This window comes from Strongylocentrotus purpuratus, unplaced genomic scaffold, assembly GCF_000002235.5.
Source record: "Strongylocentrotus purpuratus isolate Spur 01 unplaced genomic scaffold, Spur_5.0 spur5_scaffold_20, whole genome shotgun sequence".
Lineage (NCBI taxonomy): Eukaryota > Metazoa > Echinodermata > Echinoidea > Camarodonta > Strongylocentrotidae > Strongylocentrotus > Strongylocentrotus purpuratus.
The window spans coordinates 22,639,180-22,654,245 of record NW_022145606.1 but is presented as its reverse complement, the minus strand read 5'-3'; the positions used below and the strand labels follow the sequence as shown (position 1 = coordinate 22,654,245).

At 37.4% G+C, this 15,066-nt stretch overlaps 1 protein-coding gene across 4 annotated transcripts; it reads left to right on the top strand.

Annotated features, from left to right (window-relative positions):
- Window positions 1-1,983: 1,983 nt before the first annotated feature.
- Window positions 1,984-14,761, top strand: LOC115918004. 4 transcript variants are annotated; one of them, XM_030993042.1, is made up of 6 exons: window positions 1,984-2,407; window positions 5,862-5,958; window positions 7,310-7,463; window positions 9,803-12,971; window positions 13,459-13,569; window positions 14,457-14,761. In XM_030993042.1, exons 4-6 carry the CDS (start codon window positions 10,199-10,201, stop codon window positions 14,732-14,734), a joined length of 3,162 nt encoding a protein of 1,053 aa, XP_030848902.1. In that variant the 5' UTR covers window positions 1,984-2,407; window positions 5,862-5,958; window positions 7,310-7,463; window positions 9,803-10,198; the 3' UTR covers window positions 14,735-14,761. The 4 variants fall into 4 exon arrangements, with proteins under 4 accessions (XP_030848902.1, XP_030848901.1, XP_030848903.1 ...); XM_030993041.1 differs by lacking the exon at window positions 1,984-2,407 and having other exon boundaries at window positions 5,416-5,958; XM_030993043.1 differs by lacking the exons at window positions 1,984-2,407; window positions 5,862-5,958 and having other exon boundaries at window positions 7,299-7,463.
- Window positions 14,762-15,066: the final 305 nt, after the last annotated feature.

Sequence of the window (15,066 nt, the reverse complement as noted above, 5' to 3'; positions counted from 1 at the left end):
TTGTTTAATATTCATACCTTCTAATTCAACAAACTCACCCTGGTTTCGGATACAGCGGAAATGATCTACGGAAATGGCAGCGTTTTGCCCATGTGTTCTGCCCAGAAAAAAATATTAATGCATTCCTCACATACACATTGACACGAACACACGCCCGCGCCCTTCTTTTTTGTATGTGTGTGTGTGAGTGTGTGTGTGTGTGTGTGAGTTGGGGCACTTGTGTTTACTTGCGCGTTAATAAGATTCTGGCACTTGCCCTGCTTTAAAGTTGAAAAGAATAAAAAGATACATTAATTAATTTATTTCAAGAAAATACAACTGTAAAACTATAAAAACCCATCACTAATACACGTCTCTATAATAGTAGACTAGCCTAAACGTAATTATTCTTGCAGGGAATCTGGGTCATTGCGTGACATCCATGCTTGAGACATCCATCTCTTGAGAAATACTAAGAAATACGATGTAGTTGGTTCTACGCACATTATTTGACTAAAAGTGTCACTTATGTGCTTTTGATAGAACGTAAGAAAATCGAGATGTGTATTATCTGTTAAAGACCTTTCACTTGAAATGATTTTTATCAAAAGTTTGAAATAATCAACACAGTGATACAGTTGCATTTCGGCTACTGTACATAAAGACTACAAATCTAAAAGATCCATTTTCCTGTTTCCCTTGGGTAGTCTTTATCTACAGATTTCACTGTAAACGTATCAAAGAGTGGTGCCACAAAATCCGTGATTAATCTCCCCATCGAAAATGCTCATTTATGCAAATGTCATGCATTTTGATAGAATTACATTGGCAGTCTAATTTCAACTCATATAAATGCACTATTATTCTTATTTGGGCATATAATTTAAACTCTTTACTTCATTGACACAATGCAATATTTGTTATGTTTTATTGGGTAGAGTAAAATGACACCATTATCATCAATTATGGGTAAGACTCTTCATTCTATATTTTTTGTCAGGCATTGCTGTTTTACAAAATAACTGTTAAACAATGACAATGAATGTTTCTCTCACTCCTTCCTTCAACCATCAAATCTGTCATTCTATTTTCTCTGTCTGTCTCCCGAACCTTCTCTCTCTCTCTCTCTCTCTCTCTTTCACCTAATATTTCAATTTCCCTCTTAGTAAACCTCGTTCTCCCCCTCTTTATCACCCACATTCACTCAAACACTATATAACTTAAAGATAATACAATGTTTTGGTATGGGGTCATGAATTTGGTTCAAATGAACATATTGGAAGCATTTTACGATTCGACAATATTCATTGATCGTCGTCGCGGTTGAAATCGAGTCTAAAGGTATGCAATTGAAAATAATAACTCTTCATGTTGTTAAGCCCCCTCTCAAGGTCAAAATATCAATTAAGCTATACAAAAAAGTTTCTTGACTAAAATCGACCGATAAGCAATTCCCATGTGGAAATAATTTATCACAACTACATATTCTGAGATTTTCACGGTGGCAGTTACCATTAAACGGCCGTAGGCGCTATTTTATTTTTATCAAAATTTACCGGGAGCACCGGTATATTTTTATATTCAATTTTTCTCGAAAGCAGAAGTGTTTAAGGGGCTAATTTTGTTTGTGCTTATAATACATCCGCAGGGGCATCCAAATATATCAAAATTGTAAAGAATCACTATCTACCCAGTTTTCAAAATTTCCCAAAACTTTGTAATACCTTTAATCACCCTTTTGCTCTCACCCACTAACACATTTATATCTTTTGTTTTGCTCTCCCACTCGCTCATTCACTTTCTATCTCTCTCTCTTTTTGATTGTTTTTTTGTTTAATATTCATACCTTCTAATTCAACAAACTCACCCTGGTTTCGGATACAGCGGAAATGATCGAAATGGCAGCGTTTTGCCCATGTGTTCTGCCCAGAAAAAAATATTAATGCATTCCTCACATACACATTGACACGAACACACGCCCGCGCCCTTCTTTTTTGTATGTGTGTGTGTGTGTGTGTGTGTGTGTGCACTTGTAATGACCGTCAATCGGGGAGGTTCATATGAATACACAACTTCCAACTGTGGAGACACAGCAAACCGTGGAGCTCCACAGTTGCAGAATCATTAAAACGAGATTTAAATCAGCTTTGGGACATCTCAGTAGTACCCCATCAACGTTCGGCTGCGATTTAACTCCATCCCCGGTTTCCCACTTTGGAGTCATAGCTTGCAGCCTGAATATGTGTATTATTTTCCGATCTCAAGAATAATATCAAGTGAAGAGCGCCAGCATGAGGATACACACTGCACAGTCTGTATCTTATTAGATGCAGCGCATGCGCAGTGCTGGTGCAGTGCACCTTGCGACGTGCCTGTTAACGTATATGGACATGTCATGGCGGGATTAGTACAGCCACAACTGGCAAAAGTAAGTAGAACTAGTCTAGATCTAGAAAGTTTACTTTCATTTTTAATCCAGTCTAGCCTCTAGGCCCATTAATATTCTATCAACTTTTTAAAGAATTCCTTAGGCCTATAGATCTAGTTCTATTCATGATATTGGGTACAAAAAACTCATACATAGATCTAGATCTAGATCTAATCTAGACTAGATCTAAGTAAGATGTAGATCTAGGCCTAACGTTAGGCCTAGCCCTAGACTAGTACTACTAGTCTAGGCTACTAGTAGTAGTAGATCTAGGTCTAGTATAAGTTCTTCTTAGGCCTAACTTTAGAGTTAAACTAAAGGAATATCTAGTAACGTTAGATTCGAAGGTCTATTTCACATCAGCCAGATTTAGCCTAAATGTGTGCATGGGAAATGTGGAGCCATAGGTCTAGGCCTATCTGTATTTAACTCACATGGGCCAGATGTGTATAAATGTGTGCATGGGAAATGTGGAGCCATAATAATCTGGGTCAGATGTGTATAAATGTGTGCACGGGAAATGTGGAGCCATAACTAGATATAGATCTACATGGGCAATATGTGTATAAATGTGTGCATGGGAAATGTGGAGCCATATATATATATATATATATATTACACATGGGCCAGATGTGTATAATTGTGTGCATGGGAAATGTGGTCCCATGTTTATCTCAACTATTTAAGGTGGATTGAAGATTTATAAATGTGTGCATGGGAACTGTGGAGCTATTATACATGGGCCAGATTTGTATAAATGTGTGCATTGGAAATGTGGAGCCATATCTATATATTTTATACATAGGTCTAGGCCAGATGTGTATAAATGTGTGCATGGGAAATGTGGAGCCATATATATATATATATATATATATATATAATGGGCCAGACGTGTATAAATGTGTGCATGGGAAATGTGGAGCCATATCTCTATATATATATATATATATATATATTACACATGACCCAGATATGTATAAATGTGTGCATGGAAAATGTGGAGCCATGTTTAACTGAACTATTTAAGGTGGATTGAAGATTTATAAATGTGTGCATGGGAACTGTGGAGCCATTATACATGGGCCAGATTTGTATAAATGTGTGCATTGGAAATGTGGAGCCATATCTATATATTTTATACATAGGCCAGATGTGTATAAATGTGTGCATGGGAAATGTGGAGCCATATATATATATAGATCTACATGGGCAATATGTGTTTAAATGTGTGCATGGGAAATGTGGAGCCATATATATATATATATTACACATGGGCCAGATGTGTATTAATGTGTGCATGGGAAATGTGGAGCCATATATATATATATATATTACACATGGGCCAGATGTGTATAAATGTGTGCATGGGAAATGTGGAGCCATATATATATATATATATATATATAATGGGCCAGACGTGTATAAATGTGTGCATGGGAAATGTGGAGCCATATCTATATATATATATATATATATTACACATGACCCAGATATGTATAAATGATTGCATGGAAAATGTGGAGCCATGTTTAACTGAACTATTTAAGGTGGATTGAAGACTTATAAATGTGTGCATGGGAACTGTGGAGCCATTATACATGGGCCAGATTTGTATAACTGTGTGCATGGGAAATGTGGAGCCATATATATATATATATATATATAATGGGCCAGACGTGTATAAATGTGTGCATGGGAAATGTGGAGCCATATCTATATATATATTACACATGACCCAGATATGTATAAATGTGTGCATGGAAAATGTGGAACCATGTTTATCTGAACTATTTAAGGTGGATTGAAGATGTATAAATGTGTGCATGGGAAATGTGGAGCCATATATATATATATTACACATGGGCCAGATGTGTATAAATGTGTTCATGGGAAATGTGGAGCCATATATATATTACACATGGGCCAGATGTATAAATGTGTGCATGGGAAATGTGGAGCCACATATATATATATTACACATGGGCCAGATGTGTATAAATGTGTGCATGGGAAATGTGGAGCCATATATATATTACACATGGGCCAGATGTGTATAAATGTGTGCATGGGAAATGTGGAGCCATATATATATATTACACATGGGCCAGATGTGTATAAATGTGTGCATGGGAAATGTGGAGCCATATATATATATATATTAAACATGGGCCAGATTTGTATAAATGTGTGCATGGGAAATGTGGAGCCATATCTATATATATTATACATGGGCCAGATGTGTATAAATGTGTGCATGGGAAATGTGGAACCATATATATATATTACACATGGGCCAGATGTGTATAAATGTGTGCATGGGAAATGTGGAGCCATATATATATATTACACATGGACCAGATGTATAAATGTGTGCATGGGAAATGTGGAGCCATATATATATTACACATGGGCCAGATGTGTATAAATGTGTGCATGGGAAATGTGGAGCCATATATATATTAAACATGGGCCAGATGTGTATAAATGTGTGCATGGGAAATGTGGAGCCATATATATATATATATATATTACACATAGGCCAGATGTGTATAAATGTGTGCATGGGAAATGTGGAGCCATATATATATATATATATATATATTATACATGGGCCAGATTTGTATAAATGTGTGCATGGGAAATGTGGAGCCATATCTATATATATTATACATGGGCCAGATGTGTATAAATGTGTGCATGGAAAATGTGGAGCCATATATATATATTACAAATGGGCCAGATGTGTATAAATGTGTGCATGGGAAATGTGGAGCCATATCTATATATATATTACACATGACCCAGATATGTATAAATTTATGCATGGGAAATGTGGAGCCATATATATATATATATATTACACATGGGCCAGATGTCTATACATTTGTGCATGGGAAATGTGGAGCCATTTATATATTACATATGGGCCAGATGTGTATAAATGGGTGCATGGGAAATGTGGAGCCATGTTTATCTCAACTATTTAAGGTGGATTGAAGATGTATAAATGTGTGCATGGGAAATGTGGAGCCATATCTATATATATTACACATCAGCCAGATATGTATAAATGTGTGCATGGGAAATGTGGAGCCACATTTATTATTGCATATGGGCTAGATATGTATAAATGTGTGCATAGGAAATGTGGAGCAATCTATATCTATTGCAAATGAGTCAAATATGATAAGATGTGTGCATGGGAAATGTGGAGCCATGTATTTACATGACCCCCTTGATGTACATCATAATGGATGTGTTTCATAATACCTCATGATTTTAACAAATAATATAATAAAATTGAGCATGGATATGAGTAGCAATATTTTGGCAAATTCCAGTATGATAAGGGGGAGGATGTGGGGGGGGGGTGTAATATTTAGATATTTTCTTCCAGCTTGCTCACAGCTGTGTTTCTGCATAATATTACTAATATTTACTTGACCTGTTTCAGAATCGGATTCTCAGAAGTCAAACCAGACAGACAGTTCCAGATATTTTTAGTGAAGTTGATCCTGAAGGATTTACAGTGAAACAGCTGCCTGACAAAGGTGAGTGAGGTTACATACATGTACATGTAGATTGTATTAATAGTGAAAATTCACTGTAGCATAGATATCTAACATTAATATGCTCAATAAAATATTGATTCAGAGCTAGACTATGCAAGGAACGCCTGGTATGGTTCTTTGATCACACCTCATCGCCTATTGTCTAAAAATCACCAGCTCTTTTCAGAGTAACTTTGATACCCTTCGCAGTTAAACAGGTCAACTTCTTTAGTAAAATCTATACCCTTTCTGTATATTTCATTAATTTCATGCAGTAGAATATTTGATATGCTTTCCCTCATATTTTTCTGTTTTTATAATCTTAATTCAACACTTAATTGCGTGAAGCAGTCTTCAATGGCAAAGTGTTGAAAATAGAATCAATTACCACTACTGCATTTTCGTCTACAAAATACTCAATAATCTAGCCCCTTATTTAGAATCTTTTGGTCATAATCGTCCAGTTTACTTTGTTACTTGTCATTCTACCTTAAATCCCTTATTTATCCTGAAACCAAAGACTGAATTTAAAAAACGTTCTTTTTCTTTCACTGCTCCAAGCATCTATAACAATCTACCGACTCATATTCGCACGGAAACTTCACTCCAAATGTTAAAAAACCAAATTAAGTCACTCCCTCTATCACTTTAATGCATGCACTGGTACCTAATGTTATATCATGACTTTTACCATAAGTTAGTTTTGTTTGTTTGTCTGTTTGCAGTTGTGTAGTCTATTTTTACGGCATGTGTATTTTTTAAAATATTTTTTTGGTCATTTTTCTTTGTATCAATAATATCTTAAATGTTTAATATTTAAGGCCTTTTGTTCATTTTGATCTAGTTTTTATTTTTTTAAAGCTTTTTTTTAAAATGTTTTCTACAATGTATTCTATTTTTTTGTAAATATTTGTATGTACAGGGCTCTTTTGTAAAGCAGGAGGTATTAAACTTGATTTGGTTAAGTGTTTAAAGGTTAGACCTTGAAATGAATTTTAATGCCTCCTCATGGGGTTGAATGTCAAAAAGTTTTTAGAAAATCTAGAGAAAACGTCATGTTCATCATGACATGCATGACACTGTAATTTAATATCTGCAGCATACTAATATTAAATACAATGTGTTGCTTACAAGTCTGCTTGATGGCAATGTGACCAAAAAGACACACAAATGTTATTTAAAACTCAACCAATTTTGAAAATAAGTGCCTTCTTACAAGTACGAGTCTGAGTTACTTATCACACCTGAGCATTATCTTAAATGACAGACAAATATACTTGTAACATCATATTCACAATGTTTAAACTCGCATGATTGATCTCATGAAGATTATGTATTTCTTCAATCACAGGTAGAGCAGTCTTTACCACCAAAACGTTTGAAGAGGGAGAATTCCTTTTGTGGTACAGAGGAGATCTGGTAACCAGAGATGTGGGGGAAAGAAGAGATGCAGACTGTGAAACTTGCTTCAGATACTTTTTCACATGGAAAGGGACGAAATGGTGGTAAGTCTACATACTATGACGACTTGATTTATTGAAAAGTATATTTTGTAATGATAGGTGTTGAAAACAAACCTAAGGCTATATGCTTATGACGTAGTCGTAAACATGTGGGTTGACAGGGCAACATATTTTCTACCAGTGGTTTTTGTTTTTTCCCTAGAGAAAGATCGAAAGCTAGTCATATCTGTCAAATTCTATTCCGTGCTTTTGAATAAACCCGTGGACTGACCACATACAGTACACATACATTTTTCTGCAGAAAGTATCAATACGGCAAGGACAGCATAGAACAAATATGCAACTTATATTCTTCTCTATCTATTCAAACCTGTTTTAGCTATCATACAAAAAACACACAATCTTACCAATGACAATTATTCAACCTTGTCAGTCCAACAGATCATATTCCATTTTGGAGAGCATAAAATGAGAATATAAAACAATATTTGGTACAAATATTGGATATAAAAGAAAGGTGCATTACACTGAAAAGTCCATGTTTTTTTTTTGTACACTCCACATTTCATCTTACAGATGAAACAGATTCGGAAATTTCTATGCAACTTGCACCACCTCCCTCTCCCTCCAGTGAAGTTTTAAATGATGAAACAGATTCGGAAATTTCTACGCAGCTTGCACCACCTCCCTCTCCCTCCAGTGAAGTTTTAAATGATGCTGGTTCATCAGTTCCCTGCAATATGTCATCGGAAGACTCTTTTTCTACTCCCCCTTTCTTCTACACCTCATCTTCACTTCAGTCTGATATTACTTCATCTGTTCATTCATTACTTCCCCTAACACCTCCCCGCACCCCCCAATCAACCCCTCACACAACCCCTCCCTCAACCCCTCTCCTAACCCCTCTCCCAACCCCTCCCTCAACCCCTCTCCTAACCCCTCGCTCATCAACTCCTCATTCAACTTCTTCATCTGCTTTGTCTCCTCCTCTCCCTTCCCATCCTCCTAATTCATTTCTTTCAATGTCTGTTGTCCAGCGTCATCCTCGCATTGTAGCTGGATTTCTCATTTCGCTACTCCTGCTTGTTGTCTTTATACATCTTCTGCTTTTAATTTCTGTTATCCTTCTTTGTTAAATGTTCATCATTCATTTTGTAATTTCCCAAATTTCCTCTTCTTTATAATCTGGGAAGATGATCTGAGATGGGCCAACATATGTCAAATGGTAAGATTTATTGAAAAATCATTTGAAAACTTGAGAACAAAAATCATACAGTTGGTAAACATAATCTTCATTGAGGATGTAGTTTTCAATGCACAATTCAAACCCTGCATTGGATTTCCTGCTTTCTTTGCTCATTCTAAAATAATATAACACTGCATACATGTTTGGTCCGTTTGATATGAATTCAAGTTTGTGCTAGTAGCCACTTTTTATATTGTATTCTTTATTTGCTTTTTGGAGCTACGTTCCACTTTTAAAGATTAGATAGATTATTTTCTTCTTTCCCCCCTCATTCTACACGTCTGTTCTTGTTTATCATAATGCTTTTTTTCCTTTTTCCCATGCTATTTTTTAATCTTTCCTCATCTCTCCCTCCCTTCTTCTCCTTGGACTCAGCTTTCTTCTCCGCATGTTCCTTCTCCCCTGCCGAAGCCTTCTTCCATCTCTCCCACCCGGTGTAAACATCTTGTGGATAGATATGTCCGAAATTGTACATTTTCCCTTTAGTCTGTTGCCTCTCCTTGCCCTTTCCCCAATTTGGTCGCTTCTCTCTCTTTTTTGTTATTTTTGTTATACCATGTAATGTCTTTGGCTCTCGTATTTCAGAGGGTCTTGAGAGGATATATTTTGTTCGCAATGCTGTTGCCCGTGGCTTGTAGGGCGTGTCGTTATTCGACCTTTGTGTTTTTTTTGTTTTGTTTTTTGTTATTTGTATTTATATTGAAAAAATCTTCCACGGTTAGTTCGTCGTCTTTTTTCGCCTCGGTACTCTTGTCTGATGCACGGTGACATTTTGTAGCATTACAATTTTAAGGCAAATGAAAAGTAAACATATGCATGTTTAATGTTCATGATATTGGTTATGATTTCCAATGCCTACATGTAATTTTACCTATTTGTTTCCTATGTTACTTGTATTTCAAATTTCCTCCTAAAATTAACCATGCGTTAACAAAAATCATGACTGTAACGATTCTTCTTTGAGTGATACCCTACTTGAAAAGTAACAGTTAATCAAATAATATCTGACAACAGAGAAAACCTAAAGTGAAATCACAAATTGTAACCCACATATACTTGTATGTTTCAGTGATTCATTGTAATTTTAAACATTGATGAATCTAATGTTTTCATTTTTTTTCAATTTCATTTCCAGTAGGGATGCATCAGTCGAACCAACTAAACAACAACTGGGACGACTCGTCAACCATGGTTGGAGGGGTGAAGTCAACAGCAGAATGAAGATTAGAGAGAACCCTCACAATGAACCAGAACTGGTTCTCTTCTCATTGAAGAAAATCAAAGAAGGTGAAGAAGTGTTATATGATTATGGGGTGGGAGATAATTTTGTATTCCCAAGTCCTACTCAATTACACAGTGGAGTCCAAGATGAAAAACCTGAAATTCTGCAAAATTCTGCAAACCTCCCACCAGACCCAGAAAAAGTTTGTTCACCATTCTCCGAGCCTGCCACACAAGAACTACTGGAACCAGATGGAAACTTTTCACAGTCCAATGTTCGAGCTGATGATGATGAAACATCTGAAGATCGATGCAGAAACCCCCTAATAACGAAACAAATTGGGAACCATCCCCTAAGCCTGCCACACAAGCTTTAATGGAATCAGATGGTAAGATTTCACAGTTCAGTGTTTCAGCTGATAATGATGACACATGTGATGATCCATGCCGGAACCCCTCTAATAACCAAGAACATTGGGAACCATCCCCTGAGCCTGCCACACAAGCGTTAATGGAATCAGATGGAAAGCTCTCCCAGTTTGATGTTCCAGTTGATAATGATGACACATGTGATGATCCATGCATAAACCCCCCTAATAACCAAGTGCATTGGGAATCATTTACTGAGCTTGCCACACAACCTTTAATAGAACCAGATGGAAACCTTCCACTCTCCAATGTTCTAACTGATGATGCTGAAACATCTGATGATCTATGCAGAAACCCCCCTAATAACGAAACAAATTGGGAACCATCCCCTGAGCCTGCCACACAAGCTTTAATGGAATCAGATGGAAAGATTTCACAGTTTAATGTTTCAGCTGATAATGATGACACATGTGATGATCCATGCATAAACCCCCCTAATAACCAAGTGCATTGGGAACCATTTACTGAGCTTGCCACACAACCTTTAATGGAACCAGATGGAAACCTTTCACTGTCCAATTTTCTTGCTGATAATGATGACACATCTGATGATCTATGCAGAAACCCCCCTAATAACCGAGAGCACTGGGAACCATTCCCTGAGCCTGCCACACAAGCATTGATGGTACCAGATGGAACCCTTTCACAAAATATTTTTTCAAGTGATAATGAGGACACATTATCTGACCATAATGATGATAGTGATGATGATCCAGACTATGTCTGTGATTCTCAAGGAGATTCTGACTCTTCAGGGAAGACTTCATTAAATAATTCTCAAGCATCATTGCCTAAGGCTAAATGTACATCAATAAATGGCATCACTCGATCACTGAAATCTCTGTCATCAGATCAGTCATTGGAGGCATCATCAAGATATGGAGGCATTGATGCTGACCATGAGGGGATAACTGTGATGAAGACCAACAATCAAGGAGGGCGAAAATATGACAAGGTAGCTTATTGCATGATGTGTGAGAAGCCCCACAAAAAACTTCCTGATCACCTGCGGTCACAACATTCCAATGAAATAAAGGTGGCTCAATACATGGCAGCAACGAATCGAAAAGAAAAGGATAAGCTATTGACATTGATAAGAAATAAAGGAAATCACATGCACAACTACAGGGTCTTCGAAAAGGGTCATGGAGAGCTTGTGGTCGTATATAGACCTTCTTGTGAAGCAAAGCCCCGTGATTATCAGCCTTGCAAAGATTGTTTGGGATGGTTTGCGAAAGCCGAATTGTGGAAACACCGCTGCATTTTGAAGCAAGAAGAGCCGGCTAAGGAGCAAAAGAAAAAACGAAGAAGACTATTAGCACAAGGTCGACTCTTGCTTCCACCAGTGCCCTGCACATCAAGAGATTCTATAACACACAAAGTACTGAGTGGTCTCAGCGATGATGAAATCAAGGCCTGCATTCTAAATGATCAGTTGATTCTAGAATTGGCCAAGGTGTACTCTAAGAAATTGGGCCATGACGAAGAACAGCACAACCACATCAGATGCAAGTTACGAGAACTAGGAAGACTTGTACTTCAGTTCAGACGTTGCAGCTGCAATGGCAAGGCAAGTCTGACTTCCCTGATATCACCAAATGGTTTTATGACTGTCTTGAGTGCTGTCAAGAAAGTGGCAGGCTTTGATGAGGAGAACCACTTGTTCAATACACCAAGTCTAGCACTTAAGCTGGGACATACCTTAAGAAAGGCTGCCTTTGTGCTCCTGAGTAAGGCTTTGATGGACAGAGATGGGGATGACATGCAGAAACTTGTAGAAAAGTTCATCAAGCTGCTGGACACTTGTTGGGGATCTGAAATCTCTACTCATGCTCTACGAACTTTGTACCAGAGGAAACGAAACCAGCCCAAACTCCTACCCCTAACGAGTGATGTTGTGGCTTTGTCAAGACACCTAGAGGTACAGGCTGAACTTTGTGTAGACAAACTGTCATCTGGGACCGCAATCGAAAACCATAGCACATGGAGAGAACTCAACAAGACCATGCTGGCTCATCTCATTGTGTTTAATAGGAGGAGACAAGGGGAAATCAGCAAGATGACTCTTGATGACTACAATAAAATCAAGAAAGGTGAATCTCATATGGTGGAAGGACAACTAGAGATGCTGAAAGACTGGGAAAAAAATCTTGTAAAGTTTCTCTGGAGAGTTGAGGTAGTAGGAAAACGTGGCAGGACAGTGCCGATCCTTGTGACAGACTCCATGAAATCATGTGTAGACACCCTTGTATCCCACAGGGAGGAAGCAGGTGTAAACCCAAGCAACAAATACCTGTTCGCTGTAGCCAATAGTGACACTACATCTCATGTTCGAGGGTCAGATGCTCTCCGTGAGCTGTCAGAAGCATGTGGAGCACAAAATCCTTCAACACTTCGATCCACAAAATTACGGAAGCATGTAGCTACCATGTCACAACTAATGAGCTTGAGGGACCATGAGATGGACGCCTTAGCAAACTTCATGGGCCACGATATTAGGATACATAGGGAGTATTATAGACTGCCAGATGCTGCTATGCAGGTGGCCAAAATATCAAAGATCCTGTTCGCCATGGAGGGAAAAGCTGGGAACCCGGTCCAGCTGATTGGCACTGCAAAAAGTCTGGATGAGCTTCAAATCAAGTTAGATGAAGGTAAATTTGTGATGAGGGTAGAATTATACAGTGGGGATCTCAATCCAAACCCTAATGAGATGAGAAACATCATGGCGAGGGATGAGTGGGATGAATAACAAACCATGTAGCATGTACTCATTTTAAGAATCAAGTATTTCTGATTTCCACTCAACTTGACAATTATCAAATACAAAATATGTAAATTGATAAACATGCTGCAACATTATTGAATTAATGAAAAGTGTTGTTTTCAAATGAACCATGCAGTTAAATATTCCTCACTATATTGTTCACTTGTTTGTTTCAATTTATTTAAATTAGGGGTAATTAAGGCATTTGTTTGACTCGATCCACACATGTGGCATATACCTGGTGCCAATTCTACCATGTTGTATTTAGAAATAATTGATTATATTCTTTTGTTTTAAATTACAAGTATGTTTTCTTTGCAGTTGACCCAGATTTTCTTTTTGGTGAATATTATTGATTATTATTTTATGTACAGAGATCGACACTGGAGAACAGGGACCTGAATCATGTGATGACAATTGTGACAGCGATGTTGATTCTGGTGATCATGATGTCGAACGTCAGCTACCTGGATGCTCCCAAAAAGGTATGACTTTAAGTCCAATGAGAGCATCTAAAAAATTTCTTTTTGCAAACCTAAATGTTAATTTTGCCTATTGTACCGCACTCTCAATCATCCTCAAAAGCCAAAGTGAAACCAAACTTTTTCCTGTTGAAATCACCACGTACCAATATTTGTGCATTTTGAATTGTTAAAAATTATAGCACAATTATAATTGTAATGTAGCCTCACGAAAAGGCTGTTGCCAATGACGGAGAAAATCTATTAGTGAATTTAATTGGTCTCTATATCTAAACTTCTCTAAACTAAAAAAAAATTGTGTACATACAATAATATAGACTCAGAAAGTATTATGTGATCGTGGCCCTTTTGTTCTAGACTGGGAGTCAGGGGTTGTCAAGGTAATACAAAATGTACTTTTTTTCATGCACACAGCAATCACTACAATATACTAGGAAATGGATGAAAATGGAGGCAGCCAGGAGCCCCTCCCAAATAAACCCAAAACTGAGCTAGATTAGCAAAATAAATGACCAATAGAAACCGGGTAGAATATGTGAAACATAACCCCATCTGTCATGACACTGTCAGATAATTTAAAGACTTGTTTGTGCCCGACTCCCCTAAACGGTAGATGCCCATAATTTCACGAAATATGAGCTTTACAAAATTATATGATGGCTTTCTTCCCGCAAAAAAAAATCGTTTAAGTGTATTCCTCCCAGGATCACACTCTATTCTGCATCACTGCAAAAGAGGATTTAAATATTCTTCCTCTCCTTCCATCCTCATAACAGTAATGCACTCTTCAAGTTCATGGGTCAGAGACTCAGAGAAACAGTATGTGATACTGCATTTATTATTCTGCATAGTATAATTGCAACATTTTTTTTGTTATTGTCTTTCATTAGGTACCAAAAGGCAAAGGCAAACGCAACATGTACTGGAAGAGGTTGATGAACAGCCAATAAGGAAGAAACGAAAGACAGCATGGAGCGATGCGGAAAAGTCGGCTGTCCAGAGACGTTTAGGAGCCTTTATGACTGTTCATTCTAAGCTACCTGGCAAGAGAGCGATAGACGAATGCTTGAAAGCTGAAGCTGTGCTGAAACACAGAACGTGGGTCAACATCAAAGACTACGTAAGAAACTCGAAGGTTACCAAAAGCAGAAAAACACAGCCTTGGTAAAAACATTCCCTTTAATATCAAATCACCATTTTTACATTGAATACACACATGCTTTTGTTTTGAGTCACCAAACTGCTGAAAATGCTCATAAATTACAAGGCATGTTCTTGTTATTACAGTCTAAAATGTGTATTCTTTTATATTTGGTTTCTCCATGTATTCATAAAATGTTTACCCACTCTACTGGCAAAGGATTTGTTATTTTGAGGTTTTATTATCATTTTTGTAGGCATCCGGCAATTTGTAATTGTGTTAGGGTCTTAGTGGACCTATGCTTGGCCACTCCCAGATATCAATGACAGGGAGCATATCGTTTAGGCAACATGTACTGA

Excerpts from the sequence above, each read along its gene's own strand:
- LOC115918004 (XM_030993042.1), top strand. The coding sequence starts at position 10,199 with ATGCAGAAACCCCCTAATAACGAAACAAATTGGGAACCATCCCCTAAG. Across the intron at positions 12,972-13,458 it reads TCAAATCAAGTTAGATGAAG|AGATCGACACTGGAGAACAG; the intron begins GTAAATTTGTGA and ends TTTTATGTACAG. Across the intron at positions 13,570-14,456 it reads ACCTGGATGCTCCCAAAAAG|GTACCAAAAGGCAAAGGCAA; the intron begins GTATGACTTTAA and ends GTCTTTCATTAG.